We start from the raw sequence: 26,558 nt of genomic DNA, 5'->3' as shown, positions 1-26,558 counted from the left end.
AATCCACACTCTTGAAATTAAATATAGAGGGGAAAAAGAAAAGCAACAAATAAAAATAACTATTTTGAACTCTCAGCAGTGGGTTTTGGTTTTGTTTTTTTTTTTTTTTAAGCCATGCTCTCAGTGAAATATGTCAGCAGCTGTTGAATTTATTGGTCCTCCAGGAGGGGTTCACTGGAGTGAGGGCAGCTCAGGTCTTTGCTGTGAGGCAAACAGATAACAACCCAAAGATGTAGGATTTAAGGATGTTTTTTTTTAGGGAGGTTATATCTATGTGGAATCAGAGGATCACAGAATTGTTTTGTCTGGAAATGATCTTTAGGCTCCTACAGCTCAACCATTCTCTAACTCTACCCAAGGCTGGGGCTAAACCAAGGCACTCAGCACCACAGCTCTGCCTCTGGGAAACACCTCCAGGGATGGGGACTCAAACACCTCTGGAGATCATCAAGTCCAACCCTCTGCCAGAGCAGGACAATAGAATTGAGCACAGATCACCCAGGAACTCATCCAGGTGGGGCTGGAAATGCTCCAGAGAAGGAAATGCCACAATCTCTCTGGGCAGCCTGCTCCAGAGCTCTGGCAGCCTCCCAGTGCAGAAGCTCCTCCTCGTAGAATCATAGAATTGTCAAGGCTGGAAGGGACCTCAAGGCTCACCCAGTGCCAACCCCTGCCATGGGCAGGGACACCTCACACCACAGCAGGTTGCTCACAGCCACATCCAGCCTGGCTGCAAAAACCTCCTGGCATGAGGCTTCCACCACCTCCCTGGACAACCTCTGCCAGTCTCTCACCAGCCTCCTGGGCAAGAATTTCTTCCTCACTTCCAATCTCAATCTCCCCACTTCTACTTTTGCTCCATCCCCCTCAGTCCTATCCCTCCCTGGCACCCTCCAAAGTCCCTCCCCAGCTTTCCTCGAGCCCCCTTCAGATACTGGAAGACCACCATAAGGTCTCTTTGGGGCCTTCTCCTCTCCAGCCTGCACAACCCCAACTCTCTCAGGCTGTCTCCAGAGCAGAGGTTCTCCAGCTCACGTTGAGCTGCAACCTCCTGTGCTGCACTTTCCATCCCTTGCCCCTTGGCCTATGGCAGGCTGCAGCTGAGCAGAGCCTGTTCCCTCCCTCCTGCCCCCCAGCCCTCAGCTCTTGGCAGACATTGAGCAGATCCCTCTCAGCCTTCTCCTCTCCAGACTAACCATCCCCAGGGCTCTCAGCCTCTCCTTCTTTCGCTGCGTTTCCCTTCCCTGCCGCAGCCAACGCCACAGAGCCACTGAAGGGTGACTCTAAATGAGGCTCTATGTGTAGGAAATTACAGAGAGCATGGCAAACACCTGTTTCCCTCTCAATTACACCCTGCCAGGCAGTGGGGGGGTGTTTGTTCTGGGGGCACTGGGCTGAGCCTGGGTAATAGGGCATGAGCCGGGCATGATGGCGGAGGCTGGCGGAGGGAGCAGCTTAATCAGAGCTCCATAAAACGAAACACAAACATCCCCTGCTGGCCCCACCTGTGCTCAGATAGGGCCCTGGTGACAGCAGGCAGCACTCCTGGGTGAGCAGGAAGCAGTTGGGCCAACGATGATCATCCATTTGTAGTGACCCTGATGACTCTGTTTGCTCTGCGGCTCCGAAGAACTCAAGCAAGAGCAGCCTGGAAAATGCATGGGACAGGGCTGGTGGAGACACCTAAAAGGCCAGCAGGACAGCAAGGAGAAGGGAGATGGAGAGTGGAGAGGAGGAAAAAATCCTTTCCAGTGGAGGTGGGGAGACACTGGCACAGGTTGCCCAGGGAGGTTGTGGTTCCCTGGAGGTGTTCAAAGCCAGGCTGGATCAGGCCTGGAGCAACTTGTCCCTGCCCATGGCAGGGGGGTTGGAACTGGATGGTCCTGAAGGTCCCTTCCAACCCTAAACCATTCAACATATCTATGAATAATGGAAAAGGCAGAGTCCCCCATGAAGCATGTTGGACACTTTTGGAGAAGCTGAGCTTTGAGGGTCCCTTCCAGCTCAGTGCAATCAGTGAAGAGTGCTGCTAGCAAAAGGCAGAGCTGGGAGTCCATCCCCTGTGTGTCCAAGCACAGACCCATGATGGGTGGAGAAGGGATGGAGAGAAGAGCTGAGGAGAAGACCTTGGGGGTGCTGGAGGTGCAGAGCTGGAGAAGAGCCAGCACCAAACACTGCCAGCCCAGAGCCAGCCCTGCCCTGGGCTGATCCTCAGCAGTGTGGGCAGCAGGGGCAGGGAGGGGATTCTGCCCCTCTGCTGTGCTCTGCTCAGACCTCCCCTGCAGTGCTGGGGCAGCTCTGGAGTGCTCAGCACAGACAGGGAGCTGCTGGAGCAGGGCCAGAGGAGGCCACAGCAATGCTGGCAGGGCTGGAAGCCCTCTGCTGGGAGGCCAGGCTGGCAGGGTTGGGGCTGTGCAGCCTGGAGAGGAGAAGGCTCCAAGGAGCCTTGCAGGATTTGAAGGGGGCTGCAGGAGAGCTGGGGAGGGGCTTTGGACAAAGGCTTGGGGTGAGAGGACAAGAGGTGATGGCTCCAAACTGGAAGAAGCTGGGAGGAGAGGAGGCATGAGGAGGAAATTCTTCCCCAGGAGGGTGGCGAGAGACTGGCACAGGTTGCCCAGGGAGGTTGTGGAGGCTCCAAGCCTGGCAGTGTTAAAGGCCAGGCTGGATGAGCAACCTGGGCTGGAGGGAGATGTCCCTGCCCATGGGCAGGGGGTTGGAACTGGATGGTCTTGAAGGTCCCTTCCAGCTCAACCCATTCTGTGATTCCATGATCTCATGAAGTAAGACCAAAGATTAATTTGTTCTCCAGCTTCTGCCTGGCAGCTGCTGGCATGACCCTGAAACCTTTTGTTGTTTTCTTTCTGCAGGCAAACTTAATCCTGCTGCCTGCTGTTGGTGTCCTTGCACTCTGCTCCTGTTCAGCTCTGCTCTTTCTTTCTTCGCCTCAGCAAGGAAGACAATTGCTGCTCTTCTGCCAGATGCAGGAAGGTGAAGGAAGGGACTTGATCCTGGAATGAGAATCTCTGGGTTTAGACCTCTGTGAGGGGCAAAAGCCCTGGTGCTGTTGAGCCTGGAGAAGAGCAGCCCCAGGTGGATGCTCCATCCCTGGGGACATTCATGGCCAAACTTCATGGGGCCCTGAGCAACCTGCTCTGGCTGGAGATGTCCCTGCTGAAAGCAGGGGGAGGGGGGATGGACAAGACACTCTCTGAGGGTCCCTTTCCAACCTGAGGGATTCTGTGGTTCTCTGAACATCTCACCTAGGTGCAAAGAGACATTTTGCCCTTGCTCTACAAGCAGACACTTCAGCTTGGGAAACTTAATGATCCTCACTCAGCCACCACCAAATGCTGAACAAAAAAAAAAAAAAAACAAAAACCAAACCAAACCAAAACAAAACAAAACAAAACAAAACAAAACAAAAAGACAAAACCCCCCAAAACCCACCCAACCCCTCAGGATCTGCTGCCTTCAGCATTCTCCAGCAGATGCTGAGAGGTCCTTATTTGAAGGCAGAGCCCCTGGAAGCTGAGGCTCCAAGGGCTGGGCTGAAGTTACAGACCTGCAATAATGTTTTTCCAATTGCTCTTTCTGCGTGCCTCTGATTGCACCCCCGGGGGCCAGGTGCCACTGGCTGCACCGGGGAGGGGCACAGGCAATCTCTCACTCATAAACAGCCAACCTGAGCTGTTTATGGAGCATGAAACAATTATCTCCCTCTCCACCTGATGCTGCTGAGCAAGCTGTTCCCTTTTTTCTTTTTTTTTATTGAGCTATTATTAGATGGGAAGGCAGAGGGTTGGACAGCATCCTCCATTAATGGACCTTTAAAAGGTCCCTCCCAAGCCTAGAGCACTGCCATCAGTGGATGGCAGAACCAAGCTGGTGTGGCACAGCTCAGGACTCTCTGCACAGCTCAGACAGGGGAAGGCCTTGCACAGCAAGATACCCCCAAAAATCACAGAATGGGAGGGGCTGGAAGGGACCTCTGCAGATCACACAGCCCAAGTCCCCTGCCAAGGAAGGGTCACCTAGCACAATGCTCCAGGTGTGGTCTCAGCAGGGCAGAGGCAGAATAGAGGGGCAGGAGAACCTCCCTTGCCCTGCTGGCCACACTTTGCTTGAGGAGGAGACCCTTGGTCTTTTTGGCCCCACAGGCACTTTGCTGTCCTATGGATAACTTACTGCCCCCCAGCACTCCCAGGTCCTTCTCGGAGCTGCTTCCCAACAGGTGCCCCCTCCCCTGTCCTGCTGCAGGAGATTCTTCCTCTCCAGATGCAGGACTCTACACTTGGTTTTGCCGAACCTCATGAGGGTCTCCTCTGCCCAGGTCCCCAGCCTGTCCAGGTTGTGCTGGGTGGTAGCACAGCCTAATGATCAGCCTAATGCTGAATAAGGCAGGACCCAGCAGGAGTCCCCTGGCACTCAACTCTGGGGAGGCCACAGCTGGAGTGCTGTGCCCAGTGCTGGGCACTCAGCACAAGAGAGATGTGGAGGTGCTGGAGCCAGGGCAGAGCAGGGCAAGGAAGCTGGGAAGGGCCTGGGGAGGAAATCTGCTGAGGAGAGACTGAAGGAGCTGGGGATGGTTGGTGTGAAAGAGAGGAGGCTGAGGGCAGAGCTCCTGGCTGGCTGCAGCTCCCTAGGGGGAAGGAGGTTGTGCAGAGGCTGCTGCTGGGCTCTGCTCCCAGGGAATTAGGGACACAAGAAGAGGCAACAGCCTCAGGCTGCCACTGGGCAGGGTCAGAGTGGGCAGGAGGAAAGATTTTGTGCCAGCAAGAGTGGTCAGGGCCTGGACTGTGCTGCCCAGGGAGGTGGCAGAGTCCCCAAGGCTGGAGATGTTTGCAGGTGGTTTGGGTGTGGTGCTTGGGGCTGTGGTTTAGGGGTGAGCCTTGGAGAGTAAAGTCAGGGCTTGGGCTTGGGGATCCTGAGGCTCTGCTCCAGCCTGGATGCTGCTGTGAGCTCTGATGCTGGGATCAGAGGCTGCAGAACCTCCCCTGTGGGACCAGGCTGGGAGAGTTGGGGCTGTGCAGCCTGCAGAAGAGAAGGCTCCAGGGAGACCTCAGAGCAGCCTCCCTGCACCTGAGGGGGGTCCACACTGTTCCTTCATCCAGGTCATTGATGAAGATGTTGAATAAGGCAGGGCCCAGCAGTGACTCCTGGGGACCGCCACTAGCTGCAGGTCTCCAGCTGGACTCAGCAGAGTGTGGATGACAACCCCCTGAGCTCTGTTGCTTAGCCAGGTCTCCATCCACCTCACCATCCATACCTCTCAGACACACTTCCTGAGCTTGCCTAGGACGATGTTCTGGGAGACAGAGCCAAAACAAAGGCAGGCATGGGAAGTGAATCATGTAGAGAAAAGGACTGAGGCTCTCAAAGCAGCCTTTGGGATGTAGATGTCCAGGTGGAGAGCAGTGACAGTGGAGTGCTGTCCCTCAGGGCTCTGTCCTGGCACCTGAGCTGTTGAATGCTTTTAGCACTGCTCTGCACAGCAGCATCCAGGCACCAGCAGCAGTGTGCAGATGGCACCCAGCTGAGTGGTGCTGTGGATGTGCCAGAGGCACAGGATGGCATCCCCAGGGATCTGGACAGGCTGCAGAGGTGGTGCCCAGGGGACGCTCAGGAGGTTCAACAAGAGCAAGTGCAGGGTTCAGCTCCTGGGCTGGAGCAATCCTCCCTCTGAGGGCAGGCTGGGGGAGGAGGGGATGCAAAGCAGCCCTGAGGAAAAGGACTTGGGGATGATGGTGGATGAGAAGCTGGCCAGGAGCAGGCAGTGTGACCTTGCAGCCCAGAAGGCAAATCACATCCTGGGCTGCATCCAAAGCAGTGTTGGCAGTACAGCCAGAGAGGTGATTCTGCCACTTGGCTCTGCTGAGACCTCACCTGGAGTGCTGTCAGCAGCTCTGCAGCCCTCAACACAGGAAGGACCTGCACCTGATGAAGAGGGTCCTGAGGAGGGCCAGGAAAATGATCAGGGGCTTGGAGCAGCTCTGCCTGGGGACCAGGCTGAGGGAGCTGGGGGTGTTCAGCATGGAGAGGAGAAGGCTCCAGGGAGACCTCAGAGCAGCCTGCCAGGACCTGAAGGGGGCTACAGGAAGGCTGCAGAGAGACTGTTCCCAAAGGGCTGCAGGGACAGGAGCAGGGACAATGGCTTCAGACTAGAGCAGAGCAGATGGTGATTGGGTGTGAGGAACTGTAAGGCTGGTGGAAGACTGGGACAGGTTGCCCAGGGAGGTGGTGGAAGCTCCATCCCTGGAGATATTCCAGGTGAGGCTGGACAGGGCTCTGGGCAACCTGATCTGGTTGGCTGAGTGCAGAGGGTTGGACTGGGTGAGCTTTGGAGGTCCCTTCTGATGCAGACCATTCTATGATTGTATGATTCTGTGTCCTAACTGCTGCTTCAGGCTTGGGAATTTAAATTGTCACTGTACACACACATGGCTCTGAGTTAACTCCTGTGCCACAGAACTACAGAACATTAGGGGCTGGGAGGGGACCTCTGGAGACCATCCAGTCCAACCCCCCTGCTCCAGCAGGGCACCTAAAGAAGGCCACACAGCAACACACCCAGGTGGGTTTGGAATGTCTCCAGGGATGGAGATCCTTCATGTAAAATGGAGAATTCAAGACAGGCTGCAGCCTGGGAGGTGACTACTGAGAGGCAGAAAGCCCTTTGTGTTTTGAGCAGAACAGCAGAGGTGCAACTGGCACAGGAAACATCCTCTGTGACCCAGCAGTGGGCTGGGGAGACAGCCAGGCTGGAAGAAAGCCTCAGAAACCCAAGGCTAAAAATGGAACAGAAACATCTCCAAGGCATCAGTCCAGGAAAGGGAAGAAAATACAATTTTTTATTTCTCTTTTTCTCTTTTTTTTTTTTTTTTTTTGACTGTGAACACTGAGAAAGGCATTCAGGGAACACAATAAATTAAATATGAACAGCAAAGAATTCTCCTCATGGCTGCCTTGATGTTGACAGACCCTGCCCTGGGGTTACACCACACTGCAGAACGTGAGGGGGGAGGTCAGTGCCAGGATGGTGCTGAAGCATCATTTTCATCCATGGAATAGCAGCTTGGAAGGGATCTCCAGGACATGGAGCTGATGCAGAGGGTCCAGAGGAGGTCCCCAGGGGTGATCAGAGGGCTGCAGAAGCTGTGCTGTGGCGCCAGGCTGGCAGAGTTGGGGCTGTGCAGCCTGCAGAAGAGAAGGCTGCAGGCAGAGCTGAGAGCTGCAGTGCAATCTGTGCAGGGCAGCTGCAGGCAGGCTGGGGAGGGACTGCTCAGAAGGGGCTGTGGGGATAGGCCCAGGGGCAGTGGTTTGGAAGTGGAGCAGGGCAGGCTTAGGTTGGACAGCAGGAGGCAGCTGTGCAGAGTGAGGCTGGGCAGAGACTGGCACAGGCTGCCCAGGGAGGTGGAGGAGGCTCCATCCCTGCAGACATTCAAGGGCAGTCCCTGGGCAGCCTGCTCTGGCTGCAGCTGTCCCTGCTGAGTGCAGAGGGGGTTGGACAAGATGCCCCTGGAGGTTTCCTTCCAACCTGGTGGATTCTGTGATCCTCTTTTCCAACCTTTCTTGGCCAAAGCCCAGTCTGGACAAGCTGTCCCAGCACCCAGTCCAGATGAATCTTAACAGAGTCCAACCCTGGGGACTCCACCACTTCTCTGGGGAGATCATTCCAGTGGTTGATTGTCCTTGTGTTGGACAAGTGTTGTCTTGTGTCCCATTGGAATCCCGCCAGGACTAAGCTGTACCCCTTGCCTCTTGTCTTTTCCATGTGGCTCCTAAAAAATGGAGTCTCCATTTTCACTGATGCCACTCTTCAACTCCTGGAATGTGGTGGTAGTGACATTCTGCTCTGTATTGATATCTATTGACATTTAATTGAGTTTTCTGCTATCCTTGCCCTATTTTCATGCTTTCCTCCCTCCCTTGATCCATTCAGATCCCTGCTCCTTTCTGCTCCTGTACACATCCTGTCCAGCACTTCAGCTGTGATGGTTACAACCCTCTGAACCCCACAGGTCCTTAAGAGGCTCTCAGAGCTGCACCTGTCCTGATGATCACTGGGGATGAGATTTCAGGCACTGAAATCTTGGCTTTTTGGGAATATTTTCCCATTTCTTGCTGTTTTGCAGTTATGTTTTCCATCATCTCCCTGTTTTAGGAGCCTGTGAAGAGGTGTGCAGGCAGATCTGCCACTCTAGAACACACAGGAGGAGGAAAGCAGCACTGGAGCTCAGCTCTTGATAACCTAAAAGCAACTTAACAAAATCCCCAAGTTTAAAACTTGGAAGACTGGGAAAAAAAAAAAAAACAAAAACCAAACCAAACCAAACCAACCAACCAACCAACCAAAAAAACTCAACCAAACCACCAAAAAAAAAAACCCAAACAAAAAGCCACCACCAAAACCAACCAACCAACCAACTCACAAAAACTCAAACCAAAAAACCCCAAACAAACAAAACATCAAAAACAACCAACCAAACAAAAAACCCCCAAACCAACAACAAAAAAAAATCAACCAAAAAACCCCAACAATTTGGTTAACTATAAACTGAAGGCTCAGTTTCAAGAGGCAGCAGCAGAGAGGGACTTAGCGAATATTAGGGAATTTTTTTTTTGGAGGCATTTTCTGAGGCAAGGAAATGGTTGTAGGAAATCAGGCCGGAGGAGATGGGGAAATGCAGATGCAAGATGAAAGATGTGGCAAGGAGGAGACAGGGAAAGGCAGATGCCAGGTGAAAACGTGGCAATATGTATTTAATTACAATACTGGGTGAGAAAGTGCCATGTGCAGACCTCTGGATGTGATGAAAAGGAGAGAAATTGAAACTCTCTTAAAGAGAGGACTGGAAATGAGTTTAAAACATCGTAGCTGGGGCTGAAGATGTTACACAATGGAAGGGGGCAGCGGTGCCACGGGTTGCAGGAGTGCCCTGCGATGCCGGCAAGGGATCAAGCATTGCCCCGCGGTGGGCCCCGGGGTTATTCATGGGATCACAGAGTCATTTAGGCTGTAAAGGAGATTAGCTGAAAGAAAAAGAAGGAAACCACACAAATCACAAACCTCTCTCCTTGCCCGAGGAGGATGCTGAGAGATGCTCCTCAAAGACACACCGTGGGGTGGTGGGGTGGAGGAGGAGAAGGAGGTGGGAAGCCCACCCGCCACTGGTAGGCTGCAAGGGAAGGGTGAGGTCCCCGCTGCTCATGCCTCACCTTCGGTTTGGGAAAAGCCTACCAGTTATGGCCAATGATGGTAGAAAACCAACCCCCACCCCCCCTTACCCGCGGGCACCGAGACCACCCCTCACCGCTACCCGTGGGGAGCAGGGGGTGGAATTATACTACTTGGTATACTTGGCACAGCGGAGACCATCTCCCCCGCTCCCAGGTCCCACCGGGACTCGGCGACTCTTCGCCTCCGCGTCCCCTCCCGTTCTTTCCGTGCCCGCCCCCCGGGGAATTACCACCCACCGCCCACCCCCACCCCCCCCGGCCCGGGGGCCAGGTACACTTGACGTCAGGATGGCTGTCGTCGTTTTGACGTGTAAACACTCATTTCCATTCCGGCTCCGGAGGGTCTGGGCGCAGCCCGGGGCAGACGCGCCGAGCCGAGCCGCGCCGGCAGGCAGAAGAGAAGGAACCCCAGCCGAGCCGAGCCGAGCCACGCCGGCAGGCAGAAAAGAAGGACCCGCTCCCGACCGCCGCCGCCGCCGCTTCCCGTCCGCTCCGCTCCGCTCGCCTAGCAACGCGGCGGACCCTTCGCATCCCCTCCACCTTTCTCCGCCGCCGCTCCCCCGAGCCCCGCGGCCATGGACGGCAGCCGGTGCGCGGCCCTGGCTCTGCTGCCGATGATGCTGCTGCTCGCTTGGTGCCTGGCCCCCGGCGGCGGAGCCGAGCGGCAGTTCCTCAACGAGTGGGCGGCGGAGATCCCGGCGGGCCCCGACGCCGCCAAAGCCATCGCGGAGGAGCTGGACTACGACCTCGTGGGTCAGGTACGATCGGGCGAGGGGGCAGCTCCTCTTACGCTCTCCTTCCTTCCCTCCTTCCCTTTCCTCCCCTCGGACCTGCCCCGAAACTTGTGTCCGGATGCCTCTTGGGGGGCTCTGGGGAGTTTCGGGCTCCTTTTCGCCCCCCACCCCAGCCCCGGTTCCGTACCGGGTGAAGAGCGCCGCGACCGCGGGACCCAGGCGGGGACAGTTCTGCCGGAGGGGAGCGGATAGGGCAGGGCAGGGGGCTTTGCTCTTCCCTCACGGGCCCAGGCAGGGCACTGAGCTTTCCCTGAGGAGATGGAGCAGACGTGGAGCTCTCCCCGAAGAGACCAGACGGAGACCGGGCAGAGGACATCAGCTTTCCTCCGGAGACCAGGCAGAGCCGGTCAAGACTCCCCAGCTCCCTCTGAGGGGACCAGGCAAGGTACCTGAGGGCACTGGGCAGAGTCGGGCAGGACTCTGTCGGTCACCGTGAGAGGACCGGTCAGGGCATCCTGCTCTGCCCGAGGAGACCCAGCAGGAACCGGGCACCCCTTCTGTCCCTGAGGGCATCATCAGGCATTCCCCCTATTTCTGAGGGTACCATGCGGGCATCCCCTCTGTCCCTGTGGGCACCATGCAGGCATCCCCTCTGTCCCTGAGGGTACCATGCAGGCATCCCCTCTGTTTCTGAGGGCACCATGCAGGCATCCCCTCTGTTCTTGAGGCATCCCCTCTGTCCCTGAGGGTACCAGGCAGAATACGACGCAGCCAGCAGCGTCTCTGTCCCCTGCCACCCCCGCCCTGGCCGGCTGCCATCCCGCGGCTCCATCGTCCTAGCGGGGGCTGCCCTCCAGCAGTCCCTCCCGGCGCCGTTTTCGGATGCCCTGACGTCAGCGTTGTCAGGGATGAGTAACCTCCTCCCGGGGGGAGCGGCCGCGTCCCACCTCCAGACGAGGGTCCCATGCTCGGCAGCTCGTCTGGCAGCGCTGGGGACCCCCTACCCTTCATTGTTGCCCTCCCACGCCTGGTCTGCAGCCCAGGGGGCAGGGGCAGGGAAGTTATCTCTTCCCCTGGTGGGCTCGGGGCTCTGTGCCAATCGCTTTATGTCCCTCTGCCCAGGCTGGGCAGCCTCACATCGTGGGCATGGTGATGTTCTTCAGACTCACAGACCTAGCTGTGTGCCCATCTCTGTGGGGACATGGGGTTTGATCTTTTCTGCCTTGGGAGTCAGTGGATTTGCCCCTGCCAGTTTCAAACATCTCCTCCCTCAGGCAAGGGAAATGTGTTTAAAGCTGCTGGGGATGCAGCCAGCTCTCTGGGTGACCAGCTGGTAAAGCACCAATTCAAAGCCACAGCAAAGAAACCACAAGGGCCAGGAGGAGGAGCAGAGGGCTGGAGCTGCTCTGCTTTGGACACAGCCTGAGAGAGTTGGGGTTGCACAGGCTGGAGAGGAGAAGGCTCCCAGGAGACCTTCTGGTGGCCTTCTAGCATCTGAAGGGGGCTCCAGGAAAGCTGGGGAGGGACTTTGGAGGCTGTCAGGGAGGGATAGGACTGAGGGGGATGGAGCAAAAGTAGAAGTGGGGAGATTGAGATTGGAAGTGAGGAAGAAATTCTTGCCCAGGAGGCTGGTGAGAGACTGGCAGAGGTTGTCCAGGGAGGTGGTGGAAGCCTCATGCCAGGAGGTTTTTGCAGCCAGGCTGGAGGTGGCTGTGAACAACCTGCTGTAGTGTGAGGTGTCCCTGCCCATGGCAGGGGTTTGGCACTGGATGAGCCTTGAGGGCCCTTCCAACCCTGGCAGTTCTGTGATTAAACCCTGCAGTGAGGTTTGCCAAGCCACACAGAGATTTTTACACCTCTCTAGGTGAAAACAAAACCAAACCACAAAGGAAAAGCAGATAAAATTGTTGTGTGACCACCAAAATGAGTGGTCAAAGATTGGAACAGAGGGTGCACAGGGTGGTGGTGGAGTCCCCATCCCTGAAGTGGGTCCAAGAGACCTGTGGCCGTGGCACTTGGGGCCATGGTTGGGTTGGGTTGGGTTGATGGTTGGACTGGATGATCTCAGAGGGCTTTTCCAACCCAAAGATTTCTGTGGTTCTCTTGACTCTGTGTCCATGTTGGTCACTACCAGAACTACTGAGTGCTGTAGTAGTAATCTCTGCTCCTTCTCCACCTGAAATGAAACCACTTTCTCCTAGCAGCACACAGAGGCTGTGTCAAGCACTTGCCAGGGGGAGGGAGATGTTTGAGCTGATACTAAAATACCTCAGGGCTCAATCCCTTGTTCCTGTGCCATGTAAGCAGAAGGAGCTGGGTCTCAGGCTGTGGTTGCTGGTTTGCAGGGGGGAAATAACCTCTGGATGGTGAAGGAGTTCCCTCTTGTCTTACAGATTGGATCACTCAAAAACCACTACCTGTTCAGGCACAGGAGCCATCCCCGGCGGTCTCGGAGGAGTGCCCTTCACATCACCAAGAGGCTGTCTGATGACGAGAGGGTGAGTGTTGCATTTAGGCTTTGTTTCCCTTTCCCTTTTCCTTTTCCTTTTCCTTTTCCTTTTCCTTTTCCTTTTCCTTTTCCTTTTCCTTTTCCTTTTCCTTTCCCTTTCCCTTTCCCTTTTCCTTTTCCTTTTCCTTTTCCTTTTCCTTTTCCTTTTCCTTTTCCTTTTCCTTTTCCTTTTCCTTTCCCTTTCCCTTTCCCTTTCCCTTTCCCTTTCCCTTTCCCTTTCCCTTTCCCTTTCCCTTTCCCTTTCCATTTCCTCCTCCCCTTTCCCTTTCCTCCTCCCCTTTCCCTTTCCCTTTCCCTTTCCCTTTCCCTTTCCCTTTCCCTTTCCCTTTCCCTTTCCCTTTCCCTTTCCCCTTCCCTTTCCCTTTCCCCTTCCCTTTCCCTTTCCCTTTCCCTTTCCCTTTCCCTTTCCCTTTCCCTTTCCCTTTCCCTTTCCCTTTCCCTTTCCCTTTCCCTTTCCCTTTCCTCCTCCCCTTCCCCTTTCCTCCTCCCCTTTCCCTTTCCCTTTCCCTTTCCCTTTCCCTTTCCCTTTCCCTTTCCCTTTCCCTTTCCCTTTCCCTTTCCCTTTCCCTTTCCCTTTCCCTTTCCCTTTCCCTTTCCTCCTCCCCTTTCCCTTTCCCTTTCCCTTTCCCTTTCCCTTTCCCTTTCCCTTTCCCTTTCCCTTTCCCTTTCCCTTTCCCTTTCCCTTTCCCTTTCCCTTTCCCCTTCCCTTTCCCTTTCCCCTTCCCTTTCCCTTTCCCTTTCCCTTTCCCTTTCCCTTTCCCTTTCCCTTTCCCTTTCCCTTTCCCTTTCCCTTTCCCTTTCCCTTTCCCTTTCCCTTCCCCTTTCCCTTTCCCTTTCCTCCTCCCCTTCCCCTTTCCTCCTCCCCTTTCCCTTTCCCTTTTCCTTTCCCTTTCCCTTTCCCTTTCCCTTTCCCTTTCCCTTTCCCTTTCCCTTTCCCTTTCCCTTTCCCTTTCCCTTTCCCTTTCCCTTTCCTCCTCCCCTTCCCCTTTCCTCCTCCCCTTTCCCTTTCCCTTTCCCTTTCCCTTTCCCTTTCCCTTTCCCTTTCCCTTTCCCTTTCCCTTTCCCTTTCCCTTTCCCCTTTCCTTTCCTCCTTCCCTTCCCCTTTCCTCCTCCCCTTTCCCTTTCCCTTTCCCTTTCCCTTTCCCTTTCCCTTTCCCTTTCCCTTTCCCTTTTGCCTTTCCCTTTTCCTTTCCCTTTCCCCTTCCCTTTCCTCCTCCCCTTCCCCTTTCCTCCTCCCCTTTCCCCTTCCCTTTCCCTTTCCCTTTCCCTTTCCCTTTCCCTTTCCCTTTCCCTTTCCCTTTCCCTTTCCCTTTCCGTTTCCTCCTCCCCTTCCCCTTTCCTCCTCCCCTTTCCCTTTCCCTTTCCCTTTCCCTTTCCCTTTCCCTTTCCCTTTCCCTTTCCCTTTCCCTTTCCCCTTCACTTTCCTCCTCCCCTTCCCCTTTCCTCCTCCCCTTTCCCTTTCCCTTTCCCTTTCCCTTTCCCTTTCCCTTTCCCTTTCCCTTTCCCTTTCCCTTTCCCTTTCCCTTTCCCCTTTCCTTTCCTCCTTCCCTTCCCCTTTCCTCCTCCCCTTTCCCTTTCCCTTTCCCTTTCCCCTTTCCCTTTCCCTTTCCCTTTCCCTTTCCCTTTCCCTTTCCCTTTCCCTTTCCCTTTCCCTTTCCCTTTCCCTTTCCCTTTCCCTTTTGCCTTTCCCTTTTCCTTTCCCTTTCCCCTTCCCTTTCCCTTTCCCCTTCCCTTTCCTCCTCCCCTTCCCCTTTCCTCCTCCCCTTTCCCCTTCCCTTTCCCTTTCCCCTTCCCTTTCCCTTTCCCCTTCCCTTTCTCCTTCCCTTTCCCTTTCCCTTTCCCTTTCCCTTTCCCTTTCCCTTTCCTTTTCCCTTTCCCTTTCCCTTTCCCCTTCCCTTTCCCCTTTCCCTTTCTCCCTTCCCTTTTCCCCTTCTCCTTTCCCTTTCCCTTTCCCTTTTGCCTTTCCTTCCCCTTCCCCTTCCCCTTCCCCTTCCCCTTCCCCTTCCCTTTCCCTTCCCCTTCCCCTTCCCCTTCCCCTTCCCCTTCCCCTTCCCCTTCCCCTTCCCCTTCCCCTTCTCCTGCTGTTTTATTGCTGCCTGTCTCATGGGGTCTCAGGCAGCCTCTCCTCCTTCTCAGAGCCTTGCTGCATTCACCCAGCCCTGCTGCTGCTGGAGATCACTTCATTATGCTGTCATTAGCAGTCACAGCCTCACCCACCCTCTCTTGCCCACAGTTTTTTCTCATGCAAGTGCTTTCCAGATTAAGCTTTAGGATGTGCAGCACTTGCAGAGGCCTTTCAGATGTCTGTGTGGTGCTGATGAAAAGATAAATGAGGGGGAGCTGCCTCCCAAGATGCAGTTGGGTTTAATCAGTTGCCATCAGAATTAGGTTTGTGACTGAATATTCATAACAAAAAAGCCCCAAAATACCCCACAAAAAAGCAAAGGGGAAAGGGATGAGGTCCTGCTGGGTTGGCTGCTCCTATGACAAGCTGAAGCTGCTGCTCAAAGGCTCCACCACACTTCCTAAGATCCCAGTGACAGGCACAGGGAGCTCTTGTGTGATCCACTTCTGAAGCAGACTCCTCATTTATTTGGCTTCATGGAAGAGGGAATCACAGAACTGCCAGGGTTGGAAAGGACCTCAAGGAGCATCCAGTCCCAACCCCCCTGCCACGGACACCAGAGCAGATTGCTCACAGCCATATTCAGCCTGGCCTGAAACACCTCCAGGGGTGAGGCTTCCACCACCTCCCTGGGAAACCTATGCCAGTAAGAAGCTCTGAGCAGCCTGCTCCAGTTGGGGGTCTCCCTGCTGAAAGGGGGGTTTGGACAAGATGACCTCTGAGGGTCCCTTCCAATCCAGAGTAGGACAAGATGACCTCTGAGGGTCCTTTCCAGCCTGCTGCAATCTGTGAACTAACTGAAAAATTGGAGTGGGTGGCAGATTAAATAAGGAGGAGGACAGAAAACTGCCAACCCCTCTCAGAACAGTGCCAACCCCTCTCAGAACTCTGCCAACCACTCTCAGAACTCTGCCAACCCCCTTCAGAACAGCTGCCCAGTTTCTGGCACATCTCAGAACCAGGAGGTCTGAATTTCAAACCAGTGTGGTAAAAAACAGGAGAAGCCCCAAACCTTGAAGCAACCTCCTTGTGAGAACCAGGAATTGATCCCAGAGGGGCAGAAATCACTTGAGGATGAGTTATCAGCTATGGAGGGTTTATCTAGAGGGGGTGGGATTTGGATGCAGATGGCATCCAGGATGAAATGTTCTCATCTGTAGCTTGAGGAGTTAAAGGAGGAGGTAGGGAATCATGGAATCATGGAATTGTCAGGGCTGGAAGGGACCTCAAGGCTCATCCAGTGCCAGCACTTCACACCAGAGCAGGTTGCTCACAGCCACCTCCAGCCTGGCCTTGAACACCTCCAGGGATCATGCTTCCTAGATCCTCTTACAGAGGGATGTTTAACTCCAAAATGCTAGCTTGGGAGGGACCCCAGGGGTCAAATCTGTTCCAACCTGTCCAAGTGAGAGTGGGGTTTAAACAATGACATCCTTTAAAGCAGGAAAACTAAACTCCAATGACCTGAGTGGAACAGAGGGAGCTGCCTAACACCAGCAGTGGGCTGCAGGCTCCAATGCTTCAGCTCCCCCAAACCAGAGCTTTCTGAGGGCTGCAGGTGATTTGCTTGCTAAATCTGCTCCAATTTCCCCCAGCTAAGTATGCAAATTAACCATGTGAATGGAGGAGATGTGATTATGTCATTATGTGAGTGCCTGGGCACAAAGCAACCACGCCAAGGCTCAGGGACCTTTGCTCCCAGGAGCTGCTCCTGTTCAGCAGCAGCCTTTTGATCTAAACAAAAAAAATCACTATAAATAGGTCAATAAAAGGGTTTAACTCCTCTGGTTAGAAAAAAAAAAAAAAGAAAGAAAAGGTGAGAAGGAGGGGAGAGAAAAAAGGAATCCTCCCTTTTTGTGTGTGTGTGTGTGAAATTTTATTGAGTTCCAAAAGCCAGAGCAAAATTTGGCTCATGATCCCAACTTTTTTTCAGCTGTGGGAGGAGAGGTGAAGGCTGTGAGTAGCCTGCAGGAATATAATTCCCTGCTGCCCCTAAGTTTTCCCAGCATTCAGGGGACCACTTTGCACATCCTTCTTGCAAGAGACCTCCCCCCTGAGTCAGCATTGCCTCCAGCTTTCACCCTAGATGGATGGTGGTTGGATCCTCACCCATCTGTCAAGTGACAAACCCTTGGCTTGTTTGCCTGACATATGTGCTGGGTGGTTTCAGCTCATTTCTCTCTGCAGGGTTTGTCCATGCTGGGAAAAGGGGGTTAAAAAAACAACAACCAGAAACAACCAACCCAAACACAATCAACCGACCAACAACAAAAAAAAAAAACAAACAAAACCCCAACCAAACCATAATGAGTGTGGAGGTTATCAGCTGTTAATTACTGCTGGGTGAAGGAAGAGGCACAGCTTTGTTGTGGGCACAGGGAGGGAGAGAAAGGAAATTAAGACTGGAGAGAGGAGGAGATTCTTCACAGTGAGGGTGGGAAGGCACTGGAACAGGTTGTGGCTGCCTCCTCCCTAGAGGTGTTCAGGACCAGTCTGGATGAGGCCCTGAGCAAGCTGGGCTGGGGGAGGTGTCCCTGCCCATGGCAGGGGTTGGAGCTGGTGGTCTTGGAGGTCCCTTCCAAGCCTAAACCATTCCATGCTTCATCTTGGGAATGATCTCCTTTAGGGAATGATTGACTTCAGCAATGTTCTTCATCCCTGATATCATTATGATTAATTATGAATAATGATGATGATGATGATGATGGTGGTGGTGATGATGATGATGATGATGATACCAACAACCTCTCTGAGCAGCTTGGGGTGGTGAGAGGTATCCCTGCTCATGGCAGGGGCTTGGAGCTGGGTGGTCTTGGACGTCCCTTCCAACCCTAAACCATTCTGTGTTTCATCTTGGGAATTCCTTTATGGAATGATTGACTTCAGCAATGTTCTTCATCCCTGATATAATTCTGATTAATGATGATGATGATGATGATGATGATGATGATGATGATCATGATGATGATGATGATGATGATATCAACAACCTCTCTGAGCAAGCTGTGCTGGGGGGAGGTGTCCCTGCCCATGCAGGGGCTGGAGCTGGGTGCTCTGTGAGGTCCCTTCCCACCCAACCCATTCTGGGATTCCACTTCTCCCCCTGAGCACTCTGCAGAACCAGAGGGCAGCTCCTGCTGGCACAGATCCTTTGCTCCCTGCACCTGAACAGCTGAGAGCAGAGCTGGGGACCCCCTGCAGCTTTAAAGCCACTTTGCCAGAAGCTTTTTATCAGAACAAACCTAAAGCTCTGCACCTGCCTGGTGGGGACAGGGCCAGCAGCACCCAGCAGGCACAGAGCTGCTTGGTGAGCAGGAAGCCCAAGGGGGAACCAGACCAAGGGGGCTGCCCAGGGAGGCTGTGGCTGCCTCCTCCCTGGAGGTGTTCAGGACCAGTCTGGATGAGGCCTTGAGCAAGCTGGGCTGGGGGAAGGTGTCCCTGCCCATGGCAGGGGCTAGGAGCTGAGTGGTCTGTGAGGTCCCTTCCAATCCAAACCAGTTCTGTGGTTCCATGAAGTTTCTCTAACCTGTGCACAAAGGCTGCCTGACCCTGGGGGTCACTGGTGCAGGTTAAAATGCTTCTATTTAAACAAAATTAGAATTGTTGTGGTTGGAAGAGACCTCCAGGATGGCTGAGTCCAGCCTCATCGAAATCACTTCCATAGTCATCTGAGAAGGGTTGGAATTGGAGCGTGGGAGGGGCGGGGGAAACCTTCTGCAGGGCTCTTTCTGTGTTAAATAACAAATTTTGGTGACTTCCTGTGAATTAAATCACCTCTGAAGGCTTTCAATGGGTACTAAAAACCTTTTTTTTACCTTTTTTTTTTTTATCTTTTCCTTCCCCAAAGCAGAATTTATTGCTGCTGGTTTGTGGGCACCAGTTGACTTCTCTTTGGTTGTCAGCCAAGTGTGCTGCAGAGAGAGAGAGAGGGATTGAAAAGCTCTCAAAAGTGGTGATTTGTAGACTCACAGAATGGGTTGGGTTGGAAAGGGACCTCAAAGACCATCCAGCTCCAATCCCCACCCCTGCCATGGGCAGGGACACTTCCCACCAGACCAGGCTGCTCAGGGCCTTGAGCACCTCCAGGGAGGGCACATCCACAGCCTCCCTGGGCAGCCTGTTCCAGAGTCTCCCCTCCCTTACTGCCAAGAATTTCTTTCTACTTTCTTGCCACCCATGGGTTTGATGGGTGGACCACAAGATGGAAACAGAACTGACTGGATGGCTGCACCCAAAGAGTGGCTGTCAATGGCTCCATGTCCCAGTGGAGGCCAGGGACAAGCAGAGTCCCTCAGGGATCAGTCCTGGCACCAGGCTTGTTCAACATCTTTGTTGGTGCCATGGACAGGGGCATTGAGTGCACCCTCAGCAAGTTTGCTGATGACACCAAGCTGTGTGGTGCAGCAGACAGGCTGGAGGGAAGGGATCCATCCAGAGGGACCTGGACAGGCTGGAGGGAAGGGATCCATCCAGAGGCACCTGGACAGGCTGCAGAGGTGAGCCCTTGACAACCTCATGAGGTTCAACAAGACCAAGGGCAAGGTCCTGCAGCTGGGTCAGGGCAATCCCAAGCACAAATCCAGGCTGCTGTGAGGTGTCCCTGCCCATGGCAGGGGTTGAACTGGATGATCCTTATGGTCCCTTCCCACCCTGACTGATTCTATGATTCTATGGTTCCTTCTGTGGATTCTGTAGGAGCTTTGGCACAGGGAGCAGTATTGGAGAGCTTTTAGTAAACATCACTTCTGCAGCTGCCATATTTTTTTTGGGGTGGGGGAGGGGGAGGGAGAAGGTTTATGTTCTTCTACTGAATTCTCCATTAGCCTCTCACCAGGAAATTGTATTTTAATCAAAGCAGTCCTTCTCTCTATCACTGTGATTCCTGAGTCACTCTTACTGCTGCTTCGTCTATATGGTGATAGATGTAGGGACCACAAAGCCAGCAGAGAAGGAGGGAGGATGAAAGCTGTTCAGAAGCTGGAAGCAGAAGGTCAGATCCAAGCTGTCCTCCACTTTGAGGCATTACAGCAGGATCTTGGCACCTGAGTTTGCTTTGGGTGGGGGGAAAGCATCAGTTTGATCTGTGGCTGGCAATGAATCCTTATTTTGTTCCCATTTTTCATGGAGGGGGTGGGGGTGATGACAGAGGTGTGAGCATCAGGGTTTGCTTTGGGCTGGGTTGAGTAACGCACCCAGGGGAAACAAAGTTGGGGAGGGGGGACACCTAAAAGTCAGCCTGGTGGCTTGGATGTGGCTGTGCCCATGCTCAAATGCTCTGCAACTCCTTCTGTGGAGGCTTTAGCCAAAGAGTTCCTCAGTTTCAACAGGGTAGGGGTTGGAAGGGACCTTTCCTTGAAGAGACTCTGTAGGTGGTGGAGAGACTACATGGAGGGTTTTATTATTATTATTTTATAAGTGGAAATAAAAAATTCAGGGAAAGGAAAATCTGAATCTGTCGCCATAGCATCCCAGAGCCCCAGCAGGGTGAGGCTGGAAGGGAGCTCTGGAGCTCACCCAGCCCAATCCCCTGGCTCCAGCAGGGCACCCACAGCAGGAACACAATGCCCAGGGGGGGTTGGAAGCTCTCCACACCAGGAGACTCCACAACCTCTCTGGGCTCCAGCCCCCCAGCACCCTCACACCAAAGAAATTCCTTTGCTGAAGCATTTTGGCTTTCAGTTGCCTTAAGTGGCACCATGCCAGGGAGGAAATCAGTCCAATGTTTGTAGCTCACTTCAGAACACCACTGGGAAGGAGACTTGAAGGTCCAGATAGGCTATGAGTAACAGCATCATTAGGATTGCTAGACTAAAGCCAGACATAATCCTTCCATCTTTCCTTTCAACTCCCAGTAGAAGCAGATGGGGATTAAAGTGTAGGTAGGAGAAAGAGAAAAAAGAAACAATAAACCAAAGAAACCCACCCTGGACTATGGTTTTGGTCACCAACACTGCTCCAGTGACCTTCTAACCATGCAGCACATCTCATCTAACATCCTGCACTGTGTGGCACTCACAGGCTGCTGTTAGCTCACACCTCACTGTTTCCTCCCCACTGATGCTGTGTTGTCTTGATTCTACCAAGTCCTCCTGCACCATGTTGTAAAGAACCCTCCCCTCTGCTGCAAGCTTTGCTCCTTTTACTTCATCAAAATCTCAGGATCAGAGTATGTTAGGGCTTGGAAGGGACCTCTGGAGATCTTTCAGTCCAAGCCTCTGCCAGAGCAGGATCATAGAACCCAGCACAGGTCCCACAGGAACACATGCAGACAGGGCGGGAAAGGCTCCAGAGGAGGAGACTCCACAACCTCTCTGGGCAGCCTGCTCCAGGGCTCTGGCAGCCTCCCAGTGCAGAAGTTCCTCCTCCTGGTGAGCTGCAACCTCCTGTGCTGCACTTGCCATCCCTTGCCCCTTGGCCTATGGCAGGCTGCAGCTGAGCAGAGCCTGTCCCCTCCCTCCTGCCCCCCAGCCCTCAGCTCTTGACAGACATTGAGCAGATGCCTCTCAGCCTTCTCCTCTGCACACTGCACAGCCCCAGGGCTCTCAGCCTCTCCTCCCCAGGCAGGGCTCCAGGCCCTTCAGCATCCTTGGAGCCCTCCCTTGGCCTCTCTGCAGCAGATCCCTGTCCCTCCTGAGCTGGGGATGGAGCCCAGAGCTGGATGCAATCTTCCAGGGGAGGTCTCAGCAGGGCAGAGCAGAGGGGCAGGAGAAGCTCCCTGGCTCTGCTGGACACACTCTGAGTGCCCCCCAGGACCCCATTGGCCTCCTTGCACCACAGGGCACATTTCTGCCCCATGCAGAACTTGCTGCCCCCCAGCACTCCCAGCTCCTTCTCCTTGGGGCTGCTCTCCAGCAGATCCCCTCCCAACCTGTCCTGCTGTAGTTTCTTCTCCCTGCCCAGCTGCAGGACTCTGCTCTCATCCTTGCTGAGCCTCCTTAGCTTCCTCTCTGCCCAGCTCTCAGCCTCTCCAAGTCTCTCAGTAGCCTCACAGCCTGCAGGTGTCTCAGCCAAGCCTCCCAGTTTGGTGTCATCAGCAAACCTGCTGAGCAGGCTCTGTCTGTCTGTCTGTCCCCTCATCAATGTCACTGCTGAAGATGTCTGGCTGTGTGAGCAGAGCTACTTATAGTCTGAGCCAAGGAATTCCAACCCTGGAGACTCTCTGTGACGTTTCAGGTGTCCTGGGCAGAGCAGCAGTATGAAAAGAAGAGGACCAAGCGTGGAACTGTGAGAGACTCTGCAGAGGATCTGTTCAATGATCCCATGTGGAACCAGCAGTGGTACCTGGTAAGAGGTTCTTTGCTTGGGTAGACTTGGGGTGGTGAGCTCCAGCTGTGTTGACAGCTGCAGGAACAGAGATGTAAAGGAAGAGACCTTCTCAGAGCATCACAGAAGGATAAGGGTTGGAAGGGACCTCTGCAGATGCTCCAGTCCAAGGCAGGGTCACCTGGGAACACTTCCAGGTGTGTTTGGGATGTCTCCAGATGTCTATCAAGAGCTGAGGGCTGGGGGGCAAGGGGAGGGGGCCAAGCTCTGCTGGGTGCTGCACAGCACTGAGGAGCAATGGAGACAGAGTGCAGCAGAGAAGGTTTCAGCTGCACAGAAGGAGAAACTTCTTTGGTGTGAGGCTGACAGAACCCTGGGGCAGGCTGCCTGGGGGGTTGTGGAGTGTCCTGGTGTGGAGAGCTTCCAACTCCCCCTGGCTGCATTCCCGTGCAGACTGCCCTGGGGGACCCTGCTCTGGCAGAGGGCTTGGGTTGGAGGATCTCTGGAGGTCCCTTCCTGCCTCTCCTGTACTCCGATACTGTGACACCTCCCTCACAGTGAAGAACTTCTTCCTGACATCCAATCTGAACCTACTGATGAGTTAATGATCCAGGTGTTGCTACATCCCTTTGATGTCCAGGTTAGGCAGAGCAAAATAATTAGTGGACAAAAGAATGAAGGCAGTGGTTTGGGTAGGCGCAGTTGTGCTGAATCACTACTTTCTGTTTACTACCCTCTCCTTTACTGTTCCTCTGGCAAATCAGCTGGAAGCAATGAATCATCTACAGTCTTCTCTTCCACTGCAGCTTCCTTTGGGGAGCAGCTTCTAAAGGAGGTCAATTTTCCTCCTCTGGATTCCAAAGCTTGCTTACAGCCCCCATAAAAATACAGATTTGAAAGGAAAGACACTCTGCAGAGGACACAAAACTGGGGGCAGTGGTGATCTGCTAGGGGATTGGAGAATCTTCAGAAGGTCCTGGGCAGGCTGCATCCATGGGATGAGGCCAATGGGATGAGGTTGAACAAGGCCAAGGGCTGGGTCCTGCCCCTGGGGCACAACCACCCCAGGAAGGCTCCAGGCTTGGGGCAGAGGGGCTGGGAAGTGTCCATCAGGAAAGGCCCTGGGGGTGCTGGGTGTCAGCAGCTGGAGCTGAGGCAGCAGTGGGCAGGGGGGCAAGAAGGGCAGCAGCAGCCTGGGCTGGAGCAGCAATGGTGTGGGCAGCAGGAGCAGGGCAGGGATTGTGCCCCTGGGCTGGGCACTGCTGAGGCTGCAGCTTGAGTGCTGGGTTCAGCTCTGGGCCCCTCAGTGGCAGCAGGAGCCTGAGGGGCTGGAGAGGGTCCAGAGAAGGGCAAGGAAGGTGGGGAAGGGTCTGGAGAAGAGGACTGGGGAGGGAGGAGCAGCTGAGGGAGCTGGGGGGGGGGGGTTGGTGTGGAGAAGAGGAGGCTGAGGGAGACCTCATTGCTCTCTGCAGCTCCCTGAGAGGAGGCTGCAACCAGCTGGGGCTTGGGCTCTGCTCCCTAAGAACAAAGACAGGACGAGAGGAGGTTTCCTGAAGTGGTGCCAGGGGAGGTTGAGTTTGGGCATGAGGAACAATTTGTGTGGTGCCAGAGTGGTCAGGGAGTGGCAGAGGCTGCCCAGGGAGGTGGTGCAGTCCCCATGGCTGGAGGTGTTGCAGCAAGCTGTGGCCATGGCAGCTGGGGCCAGGGTTTGGTGCCCATGGTGGGGTTGGGTGAACTCAGAGACCTTTTCCAACCCAAACCACTCTGTGATTGTAGGATTCTGTAGTCCTGACCTTTCCTTACCCTTTGTCTCCCTCCAGCAAGACACCAGGATCACTCCATCCCTGCCCAAGCTGGATCTCCATGTCATTCCTGTATGGCAGAAAGGGATCACAGGCAGGGGAGTTGTCATCACCGTGCTGGATGATGGCTTGGAGTGGAACCACACCGACATCTATGCCAACTATGTGAGTCTGGGCACCAGCATGGCATGGAAACAGTTAAGGAGGGGCAAACTGGGCAGAGGGACACTCATCTCCTGCTCTCTGAAGTCACCTCCTGCAGTGCACAGGTGAAGGGTTTGCCTTGGGCATGGTTTGCAACCTGGTCTGTGTCAGAGGGAGCTGAGCTGTTACTCAGCAGTGATGCTGGGTTTGATTTTTTTTTTCTGCATTTTTTGTTTGTTTCTTTATTTATTGTTGGCTCTGGTTGGTTGGTTGGTTGGTTGGATGTTTTCCTCCTCCCTCCTTTTCATGTGGGTTTAGTTCCCACCAGGCAATGTTGCATTCAGCTGCCTTCCAGCTGAATTATTAAAGCCCTGTGAAAAATTGATGGAATTTTTCATGGCCATCAGACTGTTCCCAGCCTGGTGGCTGCCAACAAATAACTAAACACAGGGCTCTGGAACCCATTTTTCTTAACACACTTTAAAATGCATTTTCTTTCCCTGCTCCTTTGAATTAATTCTGACTTTTTTTTTTTTTTTTTTTTTTTCTGGGGGGACTCTGGGGGTGTAAATTCTAGGACCCAGAGGCAAGTTATGATTTCAATGACAACGACCATGACCCCTTTCCTAGATATGACCCAACAAATGAAAACAAGTAAGTAGCCTTCAAGTGGTGTGAATGAGAACAAACCCAGAGCATGGGGAACCAGTGCCTTCACAGGACTCACAGTCCTCCAAACACAAACAATTGCACCCCAAAAGCTCTGCCCAGAGAGCTGGGAGCTGCCCCATGGCTGGCAGCAGTGCAGCTCAGGTTGGTTGTGGCTGTGAGCAACCTGCTCTGGTTGAGGATGTCCCTGGGGGCTGCAGGGGTTGGGCTGGAGGAGCTTGGAAGGTTCCTTCCCACGCAACCCAGCCTGGGATGCTGTGGGTGTGTGGTTTCCCCTTTGCTGGGCAGAGTGTTCTGGTCCAGCTGCACTGATGGCCCCTGGTGTTGCCAAGGCAGCATCCTCCACGCCAATCCTCCAGACACCACCAAGTACACCCCAAAAGCTGTTCCTGCTGGGTGGTTGTCACCAGGACACTCTGGCAGTGCAGACCTCTCTTGCCTCCTTTGCTTTTAGCTACAAAACTTTCTCTGTTGAAGTGCAGTGCATGTCCGGTGCAGGGAAATTAAAGTCAGGGGACAGCACCTCATGAATTAAATTCTTGTTCCTCCATCAGCAGGATCTGTGCCTCCTGTGCAAGCTTTGCAGCTCCTCTACCTGAACTGATTGGTTCCCTCCTAGCCACCAAAGCAGGCTCCAGGTCACAGGCTCAGAGGATGTTAGGGATTGGAAGGGAGCTCTGGAGATCTTCCAGTCCAAGCCCCCTGCCAGAGCAGGACCATAGAATCCAGCACAGGTCCCACAGGAACACATCCAGGCAGGGCTGGAAAGGCTCCAGAGAAGGAGACTCCACAACCTCTCTGGGCAGCCTGCTCCAGGGCTCTGGCAGCCTCCCAGTGCAGAAGTTCCTCCTCCTGTTGAGCTGCAACCTCCTGTGCTGCAGTTTATATCCAAGGTCTTGGGAGTGCTGGGGGAGGAGAAGCTCAACCTGAGCCCCCAGGGAGCACTTGCAGCCCAGAGAGCCAAGCAGAGCCTGGGCTGCAGCAGGAGCAGTGTGGCCAGCAGGGCCAGGGAGGGGATTCTGCCCCTCTGCTCCACTCTTCTCAGACCACTCCTGGAGCTGTGTCCAGTTCTGGAGCCTCTGTTGCAGGAAGGGTCTGGAGGGGCTGGAAGGTGTCCAGAGAAGGGCCAGGAGGAGGAGCAGAGGGCTGGAGCTGCTCTGCTCTGGAGACAGCCTGAGAGAGTTGGGGTTGTGCAGGCTGGAGAGGAGAAGGCTCCCAGGAGACCTTCTGGTGGCCTTCCAGCATCTGAAGGGGGCTCCAGGAAAGCTGGGGAGGGACTTTGGAGGGTGTGAGGGAGGGATAGGAGTGGGGGAGATGGAGCAAAAGTAGAAGTGGGGAGATTGAGATTGGATGTGAGGAAGAAATTCTTGCCCAGAAGGCTGGTGAGAGACTGGCAGAGGTTGCCCAGGGAGGTGGTGGAAGCCTCATGCCAGGAGGTGTTTGCAGCCAGGCTGGAAGTGGCTGTGATCTACCTGCTGTGGTGTGAGGTGTCCCTGCCCATGGCAGGGGTTGGCACTGGGTGAGCCTTGAGGTCCCTTCCAGCCCTGGCAGTTCTGTGGTTCTTTAAGTGATGCAGTGATTGCCTTTTGCCTATCAGGCACCACAACATCCAGTGCATGGGGGACAAAAAAACCCCAAACCAATCCATCCAGTGATAAATGTCCCAGGAATAAGACATTTGAAAAATGCCAATTTCTGCTTTGTTAGAGGGTAATTTGAGAGAAAGAAAATGCCATTATCCTTCTTCTCCCAATGACATTCATCTTGTGAGTCTACCTGTGTTACCTCTAAGCTTTATTAATGAGTTGATGGAGTGCAGCCCAGCAGTGCCCAGCTGCCTTCTGGCAGGTCTGTGGACTTCAGCAGACTTAAGTCAGGTGTTTGTCGTCTTATCACAGTCATCCTTTGGTCATTAAGGAGGTAAAATGATGTTCCTTGGAGCCCAAGACAAATGTGTTTTTTGTCATGTAGATACAATCTAAATCCATTCAGGAGCTGCTTGGGGGGGAGGAGCTGGAGAGGAGCCAGCAATGGGCACTGGCAGCACAGAAGGCCAAGGGCAGCCTGGGCTGCAT

General features: G+C 54.1%; 1 protein-coding gene across 1 annotated transcript in view; it reads left to right on the top strand.

The window, feature by feature from the left end:
* Positions 1-9,812: 9,812 nt before the first annotated feature.
* Positions 9,813-26,558, top strand: part of LOC128980323 (neuroendocrine convertase 1) — a 43,780-nt gene continuing 27,034 nt past the window's right edge. Inside the window, exons 1-5 of the mRNA XM_054398788.1 lie at positions 9,813-9,995; positions 12,365-12,469; positions 21,779-21,889; positions 23,689-23,835; positions 24,392-24,468. Coding sequence (XP_054254763.1) covers positions 9,813-9,995; positions 12,365-12,469; positions 21,779-21,889; positions 23,689-23,835; positions 24,392-24,468 — 623 coding nt within the window. The remainder of the gene's footprint in view (positions 9,996-12,364; positions 12,470-21,778; positions 21,890-23,688; positions 23,836-24,391; positions 24,469-26,558) is intronic.

This window comes from Indicator indicator, unplaced genomic scaffold (genome assembly GCF_027791375.1).
Source record: "Indicator indicator isolate 239-I01 unplaced genomic scaffold, UM_Iind_1.1 iindUn_scaffold_111, whole genome shotgun sequence".
Taxonomy (NCBI): domain Eukaryota; kingdom Metazoa; phylum Chordata; class Aves; order Piciformes; family Indicatoridae; genus Indicator; species Indicator indicator.
Note: the sequence above shows the minus strand (reverse complement) of the source record. Positions and strands in the feature narration are given on the sequence as shown.